We start from the raw sequence: 18682 nt of genomic DNA, 5'->3' as shown, positions 1-18682 counted from the left end.
CTAGCATTCCTTCAGTGTTGGTTTGAAAACGTGGGCAAAGGTTGCGATTTTACTGTCATGCCTTCTGCGTGTGGTTTCTGTGCTTAATTTTATGCTTACGCCTTCATAGGAAAGATATGTATACACTGCACCAATGGGATTTTCGTCAGTTTAACATCTTGTGATCAACATGGAGTTGCAGTATAACTTAAGTAAGTAATTGAAAACATTTCTGGTTCAATTTTTTTCCTGTTTAATATTGCATTGATATACAGTAAAATCCGAATGTGTTAGAATATATTTGAGTACTGTGTGAGAAAATGTATGTACGCCATTAGGCCTATTGGCCTATGTTGTTATGACGATGGCGGGCATTCATTGGGTTGGCTAGGCTGGTCGTCCTTAAAGGAAACTCGGCCTATCAGCTGTAGGGGACTCCCCTTTTGATAAACCGTAGAGGACTTCTCTGTACAAAGATATAGAAGCAATTTATGTTGAATATTTTGTAAGGATATATATATATATATATATATATATATATATATATATATATATATATATATATATATATATATATATATATGGAGATGTTTTGATTTAAAGGCTCAAGATAGAGATGACGGGCGAAATCTAACTGAGGCCCTTTGCGTCAATAAACGTAGAAGATGATATATAAATGTTATACGTAAACTATATAAACAATTCAGAGATGTGATCCCATGGTTTTTAATAATCAAGTTAATTGAACAGAATAATAGCTACCAAGTAGACATAGGTTCGGAAACACAATACTCTGGAAAGAACGCTACTACTTGGATCAGTCTATGGTACAAGAACGAGAGGAAGGCCTAAAACTAGATTGAGTGAAAAATATCAAGGAGATGTGCGGGCTAACGATGGTGGAGTTGGCAAGGAATGCTCAAGACGAGGTTTTGTTTTGTAGAAGGTAATGAATGGATCAAATTATTGATGTTAGACATTAAAACTAAATATAAAAAAGATAGAAACACAGCAGTTCTTCTAATTTGTAATTATGTGTAAAGCATATGGATAAGCCGTATGCAGAAACTTGGTGAACATGATACTCTTGGTTTTCTTAGAGGAAGATTAAATCATGTGAGATGGTTTGTGTCAATTTTGTATAAGGAAAAATTGAAGAAACTTGTTACAAAGGAATTCATGTGTTCAACTATTTAATTGACAAAATGTAAATATTGTATTTTGTTATTTTAAATAAAAGTTTTAAAAAAAAAAGACCGGAATGAATGGAGAAGTTTTGTGCAGAGGGCCACGGCCGTTCGACATCGAACACTCCGTACTTGATGATGATGAAGTAGACATTGCCACGGTCGTGTAGTGTGTAACATGACGAAATCTGTACAACGCCCTAGGGGAAAACTGGTATACAGTGTACACCAGTCATAAAGTTACAAACTGTACATGATTTGAACGTGTGTGTACATTCCACGCATCGGGCCCATGGTACTTTACACATTCACATTTTATTATATATTCAAGTAGTCTTTATTATTATTATTACTAGCCAAGCTACAACCCTAGTTGGAAAAGCAAGATGCTATAAGCCCAAGGGCTCCAACAGAGAAAAATAGCCCGGTGAGGAAAGGGAATAAGGAAATAAATAAATGATGAGAAAACTTATCAATAAATCATTCTAAAAACAGTAACAACGTCAAAACAGAATATTATTATTATTATTATTATTATTACTAGCCAAGCTACAACCCTAGTTGGATAAGCAAGATGCTATAAGCCCAAGGGCTCCAACAGGGAAAAATAGCACGGTGAGGAAAGGGAATAAGGAAATAAATGATGAGAAAAACTTAACAATAAATCATTCTAAAAACAGTAACAACGTCAAAACTGATATGTCCTATATAAACTATTAACAACGTCAAAAACAGATGTGTCATGTATAAACTATAAAAAGACTCATGTCAACCTGGTCAACATAAAAACATTTGCTCCAACTTTGAACTTTTGAAGTTCTACCGATTCAACTACCCGATTAGGAAGATCATTCCACAACTTGGTAACAGGTGGAACAAAACTTCTAGAATACTGTGTAGTATTGAGCCTCATGATGGAGAAGGCCTGGCTATTAGAATTAACAGCCTGTCTAGTATTACGAACAGGATAGAATTGTCCAGGGATTGTAAACAACTTGCCTCTTCCTTTAAGGTAACTTGGTTTATGAACTGTGATTATATGGTACCATCCCGTTATTTCGACAGTATTTATTTTCTCTTATTATTTAGAATTCTTTCATTTTATATTCGATTAATCTGTTGCTTTGAAAAAAAAATTATTGCCAAAAGCCCGATTATGTGCTGTAGTGCACGAGTAGCCGGAGTAGGCCTACCTCTAACTTCCAGTTTGAAAGGACAATTTGATGGCATTCCTATGGATTAAAAAATAATGAAAAATTACAAGAGCTTAAAATTGGCCTAGAAACTGAAAACCAGTTCTCATTTAAATCTCTATATGTGCTACTCTCTCTCTCTCTCTCTCTCTCTCTCTCTCTCTCTCTCTCTCTCTCAGGCCTATTTGTTCTAGTAAATCCCTTTTACGGTCTAATCCCCTGCCGCCCCCCCAATAAAAATTTGCATGTAGCACACATTTTTTCTCATAGGCCTATTTGTTTTAATATTTCTCCTTTAGTATAATCCCCTTGCACGTAGCATCGGTGCTACTATAGTGTGAGGTCTACCGCCATATGTCGCCCAAGGTCTATAGACCTTGATGTCGCCTACCCTGGTGGAGGGTGAGGTCTACCGCGTGACCTTGAGTCCCACAGCCCCGCACCAAACCCTCGAACATGTGAACCAAGGCCCTATTCTATGGGCCTTGATGTGAACTGCCCAAATCCATCAAATACGTGACCTCCCCATGTAAAGGGAAGCAAATGGAGCTCCTAAATCAGTTTTTCCTTCTGACTAATGGAGATATCATCGATATCAGCATTCTACAGTGAACCACCAGCAATATTATGTGGATCCAGCGACAGGGGCACACACACACACACACACACACACACACACACACGCGCGCGCGCGCGCGCGCGCGCAATTGAGCGAACGTGGTTGGTCGCTAAAACGATGATTCTAAAGAGATTAATGTGAGGTGTTGGTCGTCAGCTGTTCCAGTCTCATCTTGATCATTTTTACTGGAAGGTGATGAGAATAAATTCCAGTGATCTATTTGTGTCATTCTTAGAAGATGTACGAAGTGTGTATAGCTAGAATAAATGTATGGAAATATATGATAACCTGTTTGATGTACGAAGAGTGTATCGCTAGAATAAATGTAAGGAAATATATGATAACATGATTGATGTACGAAGAGTGTATCGCTTGAATAAGTGTATGGAAATATATGATAATATGATTGATGTACGAAGTGTGTATCGCTAGAATAAATGTATGGAAATATATGATAACCTGTTTGATGTACGAAGAGTGTATCGCTAGAATAAATGTATGGAAATATATGATAACATGTTTATTTTTACCTTTATTCCTTTTTTTAATGTAACTAGAAATCCAATCATCTATTTAAGTCATTTGTAAGATATGTTTAAATTAGGTGTTTATTGCTTAAACAAATGTATGAAATGTGTTTTATCTCTGAGGGACGAATAATTCAGCGGTAGACCTCACGCTATAGTGCTAACGGGAAGTACATCTCACGCTATAGTGTGGTAGACCTCACGCTATAGTAGCACCCGTAGCCTCTCTCTCTCTCTCTCTCTCTCTCTCTCTCTCTCTCTCTCTCTCTCTCTCTCTCAGGCCTATTTGTTTTAATTCCCCTTTAGTCCAATCCCCTTGCATGTAGCACCCCCCCCCCCTCTCTCTCTCTCTTATAGGCCTATTTGTTTTAATAATTCCCCCTTAGTGTAATCCCCTTGCATTTAGCACCTCTCTCTCTCTCTCTTATAGGCCTATTTGTTTTAAGAATTCCCCCTTAGTGTAATCTCCTTGCATGTAGCATACACTTCTCTCTCGCTCTCATAGGCCTATTTGTTTTAATGATCCCCTTTAGTCTAATCCCCTTGCATGTAGCACCCCTCTCTCTCTCTCAGGCCTATTTTTTTTAGTAATTCCCCTTACAGTCTAATAACCTCGCAAAACATCTCTCTCTCTCTCTCTCTCTCTCTCTCTCTCATAAGCCTATTTTTTAGTAATTCCCCTTAACAGTCTAATATCCTCGTAAATAACATTTTGCGTGTAGCACTCTCTCCACATAAAGGTTACTTACAGTATCTTTTGTAGTAGTGGGGTCGAACTTAGCGATGATTTTCTCGAAACACTGTTCACTCAACCTTGGTTTTTCGTCTCTGTCTCCGTCTGGAGTTGGACGGAGTTCCTGCCGGAAAAATGGGATCGAAGGAAGAATGGGTCCGAACCTGAAGGGATCTCAATTATAACTGACCGAGGGGGCCGAGGGCGAGGCGGCGAGCCTGGCGAGGGCCGAGGCGAAATGCGAAGGTTGTCACTCGTCGTCCCTCGTCTACGGTCTCACTTTCTTGGTTGGTTCAAGCAGTCAATACACTTTCTTGGTTGGTTCAAACAGTCAATACACTTTCTTGGTTGGTTCAAGCAGAGTCAATACTCTTTCTTGGTTGGTTCAAGCAGAGTCAATACTCTTTCTTGGTTGGTTCAAGCAGAGTCAATACACTTTCTTGGTTGGTTCAAGCAGAGTCAATACTCTTTCTTGGTTGGTTCAAGCAGAGTCAATACACTTTCTTGGTTGGTTCAAGCATAGTCAATACACTTTCTTTGTTGGTTCAAGCAGAGTCAATACAGAGTTCAAGCACCTAACGTCATTGTTGATCCCCAATCGATACAATGACCCCGCTTTCGACAATTCACCAATCAGCACCTGGCCCTGTTTGTGTCTTGCCTTAGTCTATTGGCCTTGGCCTTAGTAGGCCTTTCATGCCCTGTCTGGGTTCACTTGACCCTTGTATGAGGTTTTCGAGAGAGGATATTTTAAAGTCCCATAGGATTAATGGTTATGGTCTCAGTGACGGACCCTTTTTTTAACAACCGAGGTCTGCCTTCTATCAGGTGTTTGCTCTAAGCAGGACCCACTAACAGATCTCTATCTCTATCACCAAAAAGTATATAAATTATTGTTTTTGAGTGACTAGGAATTAAAATCAAGATGTGTGATGTTATAAATTGTTAAATTAGATGGATTTGTTTATAGAAAAATGCAATTAAATGTGATTATACTGTAAATATTGTGATTGTAAAGAATATGTAATTTAACTTTTTAATAAAAAGATAAAAAAAACTAAGGAGATTCCCAACAGGTCAGCCAGGCGTAAAAACCGCTAAACAGAATTTTTTGCTAAATTATAAATAACATTTGTTTGCAACATATTGTAAAGTTATTGGTTGTTGGAATAAAAAGAAAAAATATATGATTAGTTATTGGGAAAAAAAAAAACATCTCTATGTGGGACCTGGCTCTAACGGTAATGGGGGTGGTGACAGCGAAACAGTTTTTTTGTGAAATGAAATTACAGTTTTATATTACAGAAAGTTGTTACCTCTCGTTTCTTTAATTATATATGTCTTATCTGTACTTATCTATATAACTTTAATACTGATCTTAATCTATTTTATATTAGATATCAAATTTTGTCTTTTATTATTTTTCATAGTTTAATTAATCTTTTCTATTTCCTTTCCATACAGGCTGCTTATTTCCTTGTTGGAGCCCTTACAATATTCATATCAATATTATTTTTTTCTTCAATTGTGAGATTTGTGTAGGCCTACTCTCTTTCAAATTGTTTAATTTTCTTAACATTTTTCTTTCTAGGTAACGAGAAAGTGTCACCAATGGTCAACTATTAATGGAGAAATTCTAAAATTAAAATGTCAATTCTCTGAAAGGTAACGTATGAATCTCTCTCTCTCTCTCTGTTTATGGAACTGTTTTGTCAGCTTCACTGTATTTGTAATCTCTCTCTCTCTCTCTCTCTCTCTCTCTCTCTCTCTCCATGGAATTGTTTTGTCAGCTTCACTGTATTTGTAATCTCTCTCTCTCTCTCTCTCTCTCTCTCTCTCTCTCTCTCTCTCTCTCTCTCTCTCTCTCTCTCCATGGAATTGTTTTGTCAGCTTCACTGTATTTGTAATCTCTCTCTCTCTCTCTCTCTCTCTCTCTCTCTCTCTCTCTCCATGGAATTGTTTTGTCAGCTTCACTGTATTTGTAATCTCTCTCTCTCTCTGTTTATGGAATTGTTTTGTCAGCTTCACTATTTATAATTCTCTCTCTCTCTCTCTCTCTCTCTCTCTCTCTCTCTCTCTCTCTCTCTCTCTCTCTCTCTCTCTCTCTCTCTCTCTCATAGGCCTATTTGTTTTAATATTCCCCCTTCAGTCCTATCCCCTTGCATGTAACATACACATCTATCTCTCTGTCTCTCTCATAGGCCTATTTGTTTTAATGATCCTCTTTAGTCTAATCCCCTTGCATAAAGCATCTCTCTCTCTCTCTCTCTCTGTGTTTAAGGAATTGTTTTGTCAGCTTCACTCTGTTTGTAATCTCTCTCTCTCTCTCTCTCTCTCTCTCTCTCTCTCTCTGTGTGTGTGTTTATCAAATTTTGTTTTGTCAGCTTCACTCTTTCTGTATGTGTATTCTGTATCTAAGTCTCTCTCTTTCTCTCTGTGTTCATCAAATTTTGTTGTATCAACTTCACTCCCTTTCTGTATTTACATTCTTTATCTTATGGCGAAGATAGAAAAAAAAAAAACATCAGCATGTTTAAAGGTTTAAAGGCTGCTCATGAATGGCAGGAGCAAGGGACAGTGACATTGCCCTATCGAGTAGGACAATGCTCTAGAGACTGATCATATATACATATGATCAGCGCCCAAGCTCCCTCTCCACCCAAGCCAAGGAGAGCCAGACAATGGCTGCTGATGACTCAGCAGATAGACCTATAGGCTCCCCCAAACCCCCTCCCCCCATCCTTAGCTCACAAGGATGGTGAGGTTGTAGCGACCAAAGAAACTAACGAGTCTGAGTAGGACTAGAACCCCAGCCTGCCGTTCGACAGTCAGGGACGTTACCACATCGGCCACCACAACCCTTGTGTTATGTGAATGTGATATGCTATTGATAATGTCTCTGCCCGGTGATCGTTAGACTGGGGTTCGAATCCAGCTCAAACTCGATAGTTTGTTGCAGTGTCTGCAACCTCACCATCCTTGTGAGTTAAGGATGAGGCATTTGGGGAGACTATTGGTCTACCTGCTGAGTCATCAGCAGCCATTGCCTAGCCATCCCTGGTCCTAGTTTTGGTGTAGAGAGGCTTTGGCACTGATCATATGTATATATGGTGATCTCTAGTGCAATGTCACTGTCCCTTGCTTCTGCCATTCATGAGCGGCCTTTAAACCTTTGCATGTTACCCAGAAGCAGGAAAAGATGCTTAGTTTTAAGCAGTTGAATAAGTGGAACTTCAGAAGATAAAACTTTTAGTAAATATTTTTCTGTTGATTAGGTTGACATTAACCTCTTTTTATAGTTTATTTATGACTGACCTAATTTCACGTTGATACTAATTTTAAAAGATTTCATATTTTTTATTTATTTATTTGTTATTCCCTCATTTCCTTTCCGCACTAGTTTGCTTTCCCTGTTTGAGCTCTTGGGATCGTAGCATTCTGCTTTTCCAACCAGAGTTGTGGCTTGCCTAATAATAATAATGATAAAAATTATAATAATAATTGTAGAGTTTTTTGTCCCAAAACATCTGTTCGATATACCTTATCCAGTGGATTCATGAGACTTCTAGAAGATCGTTTGCTTTCAAATCCTCTTACTTACTTCCAAAAAGTTGCTTCCATTTTAAACCCACGTGCGTTCGACCTTCGTGACCCGACAGACATAATTGAAATATTTCTTTCATGTATTTTTTGTAGAGATTCTCATTTGCTATGACACATGACGTCATTACGTCAACCAATTGACTAAAAGTTGTTCCATCAACCACTGATTACATAGTTGTCCCGTCAACCACAGATACACATTTGTTATGTCAGTCACAAATTACACAGTTGTCCCGTCAACCACAAATACACATTTGTTCCATTAACCCCAGATTACATAGTTGTCCCGTCAACCACAGATACACATTTGTTCCATTAACCCCAGATTACACAGTTGTCCCGTCAACCACAGATACACATTTGTTCCATTAGCCCCAGATTACACAGTTGTCCCGTCAACCGCAGATACACATTTGTTCCATTAACCCCAGATTACACAGTTGTCCCGTCAACCGCAGATACACATTTGTTCCATTAACCCCAGATTACACAGTTGTCCCGTCAACCACAGATACACATTTGTTCCATTAACCCCAGATTACACAGTTGTCCCGTCAACCACAGATACACATTTGTTACGTCAGTCACAGATTACACAGTTGTTCCACCAACCACAGATACACATTTGTTCCATTAACCACAGATTACATAGTTGTTCCATTAACCCCAGACTACATAGTTGTCCCGTCAACCACAGATACACATTTGTTCCATTAACCCCAGATTACATAGTTGTCCCGTCAAGCACAGATACACATTTGTTCCATTAACCCCAGATTACATAGTTGTCCCGTCAAGCACAGATACACATTTGTTCCATTAACCCCAGACTACATAGTTGTCCCGTCAAGCACAGATACACATTTGTTCCATTAACCCCAGACTACATAGTTGTCCCGTCAAGCACAGATACACATTTGTTCCATTAACCCCAGACTACATAGTTGTCCCGTCAAGCACAGATACACATTTGTTCCATTAACCCCAGACTACATAGTTGTCCCGTCAAGCACAGATACACATTTGTTCCATTAACCCCAGACTACATAGTTGTCCCGTCATCCACAGATACACATTTGTTCCATGAACCCCAGATTACATAGTTGTCACGTCAACCACAGATACACATTTGTTCCATGAACCCCAGATTACATAGTTGTCCCGTCAACCACATATACACATTTGTTCCATTAACCACAGATTACATAGTTGTCCCGTCATCCACAGATACACATTTGTTCCATGAACCCCAGATTACATAGTTGTCCCGTCAACCACAGATACACATTTGTTCCATTAACCACAGATTACATAGTTGTCCCATCAACCACAGATACACATTTGTTATGTCAGTCACAGATTACACAGTTGTTCCACCAACCACTGATTACATAGCTGTCCTGTCAACCACAGATACACATTTGTTCCATTAACCCCAGACTACATAGTTGTCCCGTCAAGCACAGATACACATTTGTTCCATTAACCCCAGACTACATAGTTGTCCCGTCAACCACAGATACACATTTGTTCCATTAACCCCAGATTACATAGTTGTCCCGTCAACCACAGATACACATTTGTTCCATTAACCCCAGATTACATAGTTGTCCCGTCAACCACAGATACACATTTGTTCCATTAACCCCAGATTACATAGTTGTCCCGTCAACCACAGATACACATTTGTTCCATTAACCCCAGATTACATAGTTGTCCCGTCAACCACAGATACACATTTGTTCCATCAACCACAGATTACATAGTTGTCCCGTCAACCACAGATACACATTTGTTCCATCAACCCCAGATTACATAGTTGTCCCGTCAACCACAGATACACATTTGTTCCATTAACCCCAGATTACATAGTTGTCCTGTCATCCACAGATACACATTTGTTATGTCAGTCACAGATTACACAGTTGTTCCATCAACCACAGATACACATTTGTTCCTTCAACCACAGATTACATAGTTGTTCCGTCAACCACAGATACACATTTGTTCCATGAACCACATATTACACAGTTGTTCCATCAACCACAGATTACATAGTTGTCCCGTCAACCACAGATACACATTTGTTCCGTTAACCACAGATTACATAGTTGTCCCGTCAATCACAGATACACATTTGTTCCGTCAACCACTGATTACACAGTTGTCCCGTCAACCACAGATACACATTTGTTCCGTCAACCACAGATTACACAGTTGTCCCGTCAACCACAGATACACATTTGTTCCGTCAACCACAGATTACACAGTTGTCCCGTCAACCACAGATACACATTTGTTCCGTCAACCACAGATACACATTTGTTCCATCAACCACAGATTACACAGTTGTCCCGTCAACCACAGATACACATTTGTTCCGTCAACCACAGATTACACAGTTGTTCCATCAACCACAGATACACATTTGTCCCTTCAACCACAGATTACATAGTTGTCCCGTCAACCACAGATACACATTTTTTCCATCAACCACTGATTACACAGTTGTCCCGTCAACCACAGATACACATTTGTTCCATCAACCACAGATTACACAGTTGTCTCGTCAACCACAGATACACATTTGTTCCATGAACCACATATTACACATTTGTTCCATCAACCACTGATTACACAGTTGTTCCGTCAACCGCAGATACACATTTGTTCCATCAACCACTGATTACACAGTTGTTCCGTCAACCGCAGATACACATTTGTTCCGTCAACGACAGATTACACAGTTGTCCCGTTAACCGCAGATACACATTTGTTCCGTCAACCACAGATTACATAGTTGTCCCGTTAACCACAGATACACATTTGTTCCGTCAACCTTAGATTACACAGTTGTCCCGTCAACCGCAGATACACATTTGTTCCGTCAACCATAGATTACTAATTGTCCCGTCAACCACAGATACACATTTGTTCCGTCAACCACAGATTACATAGTTGTCCCATCAACCATAGATACATATTTGTTCCATCAACCACTGATTATACAGTTGTTCCGTCAACCACAGTTACACATTTGTTCCATCAACCAAAGATACACAGTTGTCCTGTCAACAACAGATACACATTTGTTCCATGAACCACAGATTACACAGTTGTCCCGTCAACCACAGATACACATTTGTTCCATCAACCACAGATTACACAGTTGTCCCGTCACCCACAGATACACATTTGTTCCATCAACCACAGATTACACAGCTGTCCCGTCAACCACAGATACACATTTGTTCCATCAACCACTGATTACACAGTTGTTCCGTCAACCACAGATACACATTTGTTCCATCAACCACAGATTACACAGTTGTCCCATCAACCACAGATACACATTTGTTCCATCAACCACAGATTACACAGTTGTCCTGTCAACCACAGATACACATTTGTTCCATCAACCACTGATTACACAGTTGTTCCGTCAACCACAGATACACATTTGTTCCATCAACCACAGATTACACAGTTGTCCCGTCAACCACAGATACACATTTGTTCCATGAACCACATATTACACATTTGTTCCATCAACCACTGATTACACAGTTGTTCCATCAACCACAGATACACATTTGTTCCATCAACCACAGATTACACAGTTGTCCCGTCAACCGCAGATACACATTTGTTCCGTCAACCACAGATTACATAGTTGTCCCGTCAACTTCAGATACACATTTGTTCCATGAACCACATATTACACAGTTGTTCCATCAACCACAGATTACATAGTTGTCCCGGCAACCACAGGTACACATTTGTTCCATCAACCACTGATTATACAGTTGTTCCGTCAACCACAGATACACATTTGTTCCATCAACCAAAGCTACACATTTGTTCCATCAACCATAGATAAACAGTTGTTCAGTAAACCAACAGACACAAAGTTGTCCTGTTAACCACAGAGACACAGTTGTCCGTCAACCAATAGACACAAAGTTGTTCCGTCAACCACAGAGCCACGATTGTTCAGTAAATCAACAGGCACAAAGTTGTTCCGTTAACCACAAATACACATTTGTTCCATCAACCACAGAGACACAGTTGTTCAGTAAACCACCAGACACAATGTTGTTCCGTCAACCACAGGTACACATTTGTTCCGTCAACCGCAAATTCTCATTTATTCCGTCAACCAAAGAGAGACAGTTGTTCAGTAAATCACCAGACACAATGTTGTTCCATCAATCACAGATACACATTTCTTCCTTCAACCACTGATTACACGGTTGTTCCGTCAACCAACAGACACAAAGTAGTTCCATTAACCAGGGATACACAGTTGTTCCTTCATCCACAGATACACAGTTGTTCCATCAACCAGTAGACACAAAATTGTTCCATCAACTACAAAGTTGTTCTGTCAACCTTAGATTACACAGTCTTCCGTCAACCACAAACACAAATTTGTTCCGTCAACCACAGATACACAGTTGTTCCATCAACCACAGATTACACAGTTGTTCCTTCAACCATAGATGCACATTTATTTTGTCAACCAAAGGGGCACAGTTGTTCAGTAATCCAACAGACACAAAGTACAAAGTTGTTCCGTCAACCACAGATACACAGTTCTTCTCTCAACCAACAGACACAAAGTTGTTCCATCAACCACAGATACACATTTGTTCCATCAACCACAGATACACAGTTCTTCCGTCAACCAATAGATACAAAGTTGTTCCATCAACCACAGATACACAGTTGTTCCATCAACCAACAGACACATAGTTGTTCCATCAACAGCAGATACATAGTTCTTCTGTCAACCAACAGACACAAAATTGTTCCATCAACCACAGATACACAGTTGTTCCATCAACCAACAGACACATAGTTGTTCTATCAACCACAGATACACAGTTGTTCCGTCATCCAATAGTCACAAAGTTGTTCCATCAACCAACAGACATAAAGTTGTTCTGTCAACCAACAGACACAAAGTTCCATCAACCAACAGAAACACAGTTGCTCCGTCAACCAACAGACACAGTTGTTATGTCAACCATAGAAACAAAGTTGTTCTGTCAACCACAAAGAAATTTGTTTTGTCAACCAACAGTCACACTTTTTCCATCAACCCTGTCTACCACAGAGACAGATTTGTTCCTTCAACTAAAAGACACAAAGTTGTTCCATTAACCAAGAGACACACAGTTGTTCCGTTAACCAACAGACACAGAGTGTGTCTGTTAACTAATACTGTATACATGAAATTGTTCCGTCAACCAACAGATACAAAGTTTTTATGACAACCAACAGAAACACAGTTGTTTCATCAACCAACTGACACAAAGTTGTTCCATCACCCGCAGAGACACAATTGTTCTGTCAACCAACAGACACACTGTTGTTCCATCAACCGACAGTATGTGACATCAGTAAGTCAACCAACAGACTCGACATCATTGGTCAACTAACAGACACATTCTAGACCTAACTGTTGACTGAAATATATGACGTTACCGATTTGATGTGGAATAAGCCCCCGACCTGGCATGAATCTGTCGGCTGTCGAGGACCAACCCTTATTCTTACTCTTTGGACTAAACCTGACTTTAAATAAGCAAGTATCTTTTGGGCTGAGTAACTTGAAATACTCTGGCCACACTAATCAGAGTCTAACCACCCTTGTGGCCTGCTACTGCTAGTCAGAGACTTTGCCCGGCGACAAGCTCCAGGCAGTGGTATTCTGTTGGATGTCAGAAAGAATGGACAAGCAATTACTTTCTATGTTTTCAATTTTACTTTGTTATCAAAAACTTTCATGCATCCACAGTCCACTGATACTTTCATTTTATTTCTTTTGCAAAGGAGACGTTTTTCTAATCAAATGTAATATATTTCAGAATACTTTGTGTTGGTTACTTTATTATTCTTCTTATTGATTTAGGTGCTCATGATATTCTTTTCCTTTTTGGCCAAAAATATTTATTTTTCTTTTCAGATTACATCTATTTATCAAGATGGCGGACCAGGTCGTTATAAGTAGATCTTCCTTTGAAAAACTGAAGCGTGTTTTTAAGGGAAATGTTATGAAAATACGTGAGCTGCAAAATGATAATGAAAAGTTAAAAAAAAGCCTTCCGGAAAGAATTGCACATATCAACAACACAAAAAGAAATCGAGCCTTCTTTGAAAATATTGAACCTGTGTCATCTGGTGAAGGCATTGAAGCAGTGAGAAAAGATACACAAAAAGTCTCTTTATCTGCATGTCAGAAGTACTCGGTACCTAGATTGGCCCATATTAGTCATGAATTTTCAGAGTCTCAGCAAGTACAGGCCAGTACCGTATGGACACATTCTCATCCATTGTTAGACAAAGTAACAGTATACCAAAATAATGCAAGGACAGCAATAAATTTGCAAAGTCCTGTAAATAACCAACAGGTTAACTTTCATAAACCTGAAAAAGACATATATGGTTCCTATCATCACAAGAAATTCTTTTACTCTGCAACTACTCTTCCTTCGCCCTCTTCAGAATATCCTCAGAGACTAGAAGAAAGCAAGACAGAGAGGAAAGCACTGCAGCATCTGTCATCACAAAATGAACGTGTAAATGACAATAAGGCATCACCAGACACACCAATAGGACAAGAACGTAACTCTTCCCATCACAATTCACAGCCGTTGCTAAGATCCCCAGTTAAACGTCCAATCTTATTACCTTACCTTCAGAAACCACCGTGTTCTCAGATCGCTCGCCAAACACCTCCATCCTATCAGAATTTTCAGGGCCAGAAGCATCAGCTACCTTATCCTAATTCTGATAAGAAAGAAGTTGAGAACCCAGACAATCTTTCCTCCTATCAGTCCTTCCAGAAAAATATTGGACAAAACCAGATTCCTTTCAGTAAAAGTCAAAATGAACTGCAAGGAACAGTGATAGATCAAGGGTATCAAAAGCCACTAGCCTCCAAAGAGATTGTATCGTCTAATGAAATTTTGTTAGTAAAGGACACAGAGACTCCCGGTACATTATCATTTGACAAAAATGATGATGATTTCGAAATAATCTATGAAAATTTGGACGTAGTGATAATTCAGTCACGAGGTAAATTAGAAAAAACTTCATTGCCATCATACAAACCTTCTCTCATCCCTTATGTTATTGAGTCAAGATCACAAAATTTGAAAGTAGTACCATCATCATTAAATGATAAACCTATTTTGGATCATAATTCTTCAAGCAAGATAAAATTGGATAGACTTACAAAATCAAAAGTGATGTCAAAAAATTTATTCCTCTCCAAGAACAAATTTAAGCACAAGAAACTGGACAATAATAGAAATTTCCCTTTAATACCTCCTCATCCATATGATTTAAGAACAACACATCTCTTGGCACCACCTGACAGCAGCTCTTCAAGACTTGGCCAATCTTCAAAGGATGCCATCTCAAAACCGTCCAAAGGTTCTTCATTAGTTTCTTCTGGCTCTCGGGTTGTTAGAGGTAAGACGACACAAGATGTTTTCACACCAGAAGCTGTAATGAACACATTTGCAGAAATGTATCAAGAAAACCATGAAAATTCACGCCGTTCTTCGGTTTGTTTTGAGGATTTATTTGATTCAGTGCTCAGTGAAAAACCCAAAGGGTCTACAGTTATACCTTCTATGAATAACAATGCAGTTGTTACCGAGCCTTCAGTACCAATCATGCATAATGGTAACACTAATGAATGCTATGAATCTCAGACTGGTATGGAAAAACAAAAGGATTCTTCTTTTGCTGAAAAATTGTCAGTAAAAGATACAAGCCATCTTAGTGTTTATGATAATATTGATAAACTTCCATATGGAACATATTGTTTAATGTGCAAAATTACAGTAGCAGGGCGAGAGATCCTCCAGCATTTACTTTTTGGACATATGGAATGTAAAAGATGTGATTTGCTTATTGTGAATTGCAAAGAGTTGGCAGAAAGTGAGAGAAAAGGGCATCAGTGCAAGAATGCATTTCGTGATACCCATGATTTTTATTGTGTGAATAATTTTGACTATCGGTCCCCCAAAATAAAAATCCCGTATAGAAACAAAAAGTCTGAACCATACTTGTTTAAAAAACATATCTATATGAATAGTTTAAGATCAATGTTTAATGTGAAACCTAGGGGATCAGTACTTGGAAAGGCTCAACAATTAGCTAGTAAAACTTATTCAGATTCAAGCAATCATATTGCAGATTCTAAAAGAAAGTCTGTCAGTGAAGAAGGTAAGGATTTTACTTCTAAATCAAATGATAAGCTATCAGGGCCATTGACTAAAACGGATATAGGCAAGCAAGGTGGAGTAGGTATGGAAATAAATTCGTGTTCTTCAGAAAACAAAGCTAACTCCACCAATGTAAAACATAATTCTAAAAGTTCAGTGGGTTCAGAGTCATATTCCATCAGTGTAGCTATTGAGGAAGAGAGCTGTAGAGATTCTGTTATTATGGGGACAAATTCCTGTTTTTTAGAAATCAATGCTAACTCCACCAATCTAAAAGATAATTCTAAAAGTTCAGTGGGTTCAGAGTCATATTCCATTAGAGTAGCTATTGAGGAAGAGAGCTGTAGAGATTCTGTTAATATGGGGACAAATTCTTGTTTTTCAGAAATCAATGCTAACTCCACCAATGTAAAAGATAATTCTAAAAGTTCCTCAAGTTCAGAGCCATGTTCCACCAGTGTAGCTATTGAGGAAGAAAGCTCTAGAGATTCTGTTAATATGGGGACAAATTCCTTTTCTTCAGAGAGCAATACTAATTTAAGCAATGTAAAAGATAATTCTAAAAGTTCTGTAAGTTCAGAGCCATGTTCCATCAGAGTAGCTATTGAGGAAGAAAGCTCTAGAGATTCTGTTAATATGGGGACAAATTCTTGTTTTTCAGAAAGCAATACTAATTTAAGCAATGTAAAAGATAATTCTAAAAGTTCCGTAAGTTCAGAGCCGTGTTCCATCAGTGTAGCTATTGAGGAAGAAAGCTGTAGAGATTCTGTTAATATGGGGACAAATTCTTGTTTTACAGAAATCAATGCTAACTCCACCAATGTAAAAGATAATTCTAAAAGTTCCGTAAGTTCAGAGCCATGTTCCATCAGAGTAGCTATTGAGGAAGAAAGCTCTAGAGATTCTGTTAATATGGGGACAAATTCTTGTTTTTCAGAAAGCAATACTAATTTAAGCAATGTAAAAGATAATTCTAAAAGTTCCGTAAGTTCAGAGCCGTGTTCCATCAGTGTAGCTATTGAGGAAGAAAGCTGTAGAGATTCTGTTAATATGGGGACAAATTCTTGTTTTACAGAAATCAATGCTAACTCCACCAATGTAAAAGATAATTCTAAAAGTTCAGTAGGTTCAGAGTCATGCTCCATCAATGTAGCTACAGTGGAAGAAAGCTTGAGAGATTCTGTTGCATCTAAGGTTAGGCCTTCTGTTGTGGTAGGAGTCCCTAAAGTCTCTGTAGGATTTGAGTCTGCCTCTATCAGCTCAACTGACATGGGAGAAGGCTCTAAAGATGTTATAGATTCTCAGTCGTGTTCCAGCAGTGCACCTATTCTGAAAGAAGACCCTAAAAATTTGGCATGCTACTCTGAAAAAGCCTGTAACAAATATAGGAAAATAAAACTAAAGATACCAGTTCTTCCAAAAGGAAAACAAATTTTGGTGGCAGAAAAATCAGATAAAGAAATAGTTGCTAAAAGTGGTTATGGTGATTGCATAGAAAAGGAAGGACTGTTCCCAAGGAAATCTAAAAGTGGAAAGACCGTTGTGAGACAAGAAAAAAATGAAATTATGAATGCTGCAGAAAACATTGAAGTTAATTTTCTTACTGAAGATGTAACCAAATTTAGCAAAGAATTTGATATTGTTAAAGAAGAGATCCAAGAATTGAATGAAATAGAAGCAAATGTGGACATAGTGAAAAGTGAGTATTTCATGGAAGAATTCCAGGCAACGTCCACCTTAGACATAGTGAAAAGTGAGTATTTCATGGAAGAATTCCAGGCAACGTCCACCTTACAGCCAATCACAGAGTATGTTACGTTGTGTAATAACGCGAGTACTGCCATGCGATGTGACATTCAGTCTTTTAGCTGTTCATCAGATAAAGAACTGATATCCTGGAATGAAATGAATAGAAATAGTGATTCCCAGGAAAAGTTTGATATTAGGATTGACATTCATGATGCAGGAAGTAACCCTGAGGCAATATGTGATACAAGTAGCATTTCCCAAAACCTCTACAGCAGAAGCCATTATTCTCAGGATTCTGATGAAAAGCAACTCATTATCAACTTTCAGACAGATGAAACAACAGGACTAGCTAATGTTAAGTGCCCTGAGGAATGCCCCATGTGTTATACAGTGCTGTGTCCGTCAAGATTTCGTGTAAATCTAAAAACTTTCCGTATGACCTCACGTTGTCTCGGATGTGGTCTGTTTATTACCATAACACTTGATGAGTGCGAAAACCCAAACAACACGAAAAGAACTTATAAACGACCGGGTCCAAAGAGCAAGACTAAGCCTCATGCTAGCAAAATGCAAAAATTGGCAGAGTAAAACTGAGATGGGCAAGAGAAATGTATCAGTTAGTTTTCTTTGAGTAGTACAATATAAGCAATCTGAAAGTTGTACGTAGGCAGTACATGTTGAATAACCGGGAATAACCCTGCTATCGTAGCTCACGGAGGTTAGGGGTTTTGTTCTACAGTAAAATCTCTCAGAGTGAACTGTTTTATTTTCAGGGAAATTTAAAAAAAAAAAGAATAAAAATGTGCAAATATATACAATATATATAATTCTTATATCATTAAATGTCAT

At 38.5% G+C, this 18682-nt stretch overlaps 2 protein-coding genes across 2 annotated transcripts; both read left to right on the top strand.

Annotated features, from left to right (window-relative positions):
- On the top strand, window positions 1-18682 carry LOC137657841 (uncharacterized). The gene is made up of 3 exons (XM_068392430.1): window positions 1-191; window positions 5830-5903; window positions 13813-18682. Exon 3 carries the CDS (start codon window positions 13832-13834, stop codon window positions 18419-18421), a length of 4590 nt encoding a protein of 1529 aa, XP_068248531.1. The 5' UTR covers window positions 1-191; window positions 5830-5903; window positions 13813-13831; the 3' UTR covers window positions 18422-18682.
- On the top strand, window positions 170-12596 carry LOC137657319 (uncharacterized). The gene is made up of 5 exons (XM_068391653.1): window positions 170-191; window positions 10050-10409; window positions 10949-11327; window positions 11771-11954; window positions 12114-12596. The coding sequence occupies exons 1-5, from the start codon at window positions 170-172 to the stop codon at window positions 12594-12596; spliced, it is 1428 nt and encodes a 475-aa protein (XP_068247754.1).

This window comes from Palaemon carinicauda, chromosome 18 (assembly GCF_036898095.1).
Source record: "Palaemon carinicauda isolate YSFRI2023 chromosome 18, ASM3689809v2, whole genome shotgun sequence".
Taxonomy (NCBI): Eukaryota; Metazoa; Arthropoda; class Malacostraca; order Decapoda; family Palaemonidae; genus Palaemon; species Palaemon carinicauda.
This window is presented reverse-complemented; position numbering and strand designations above follow the sequence as displayed.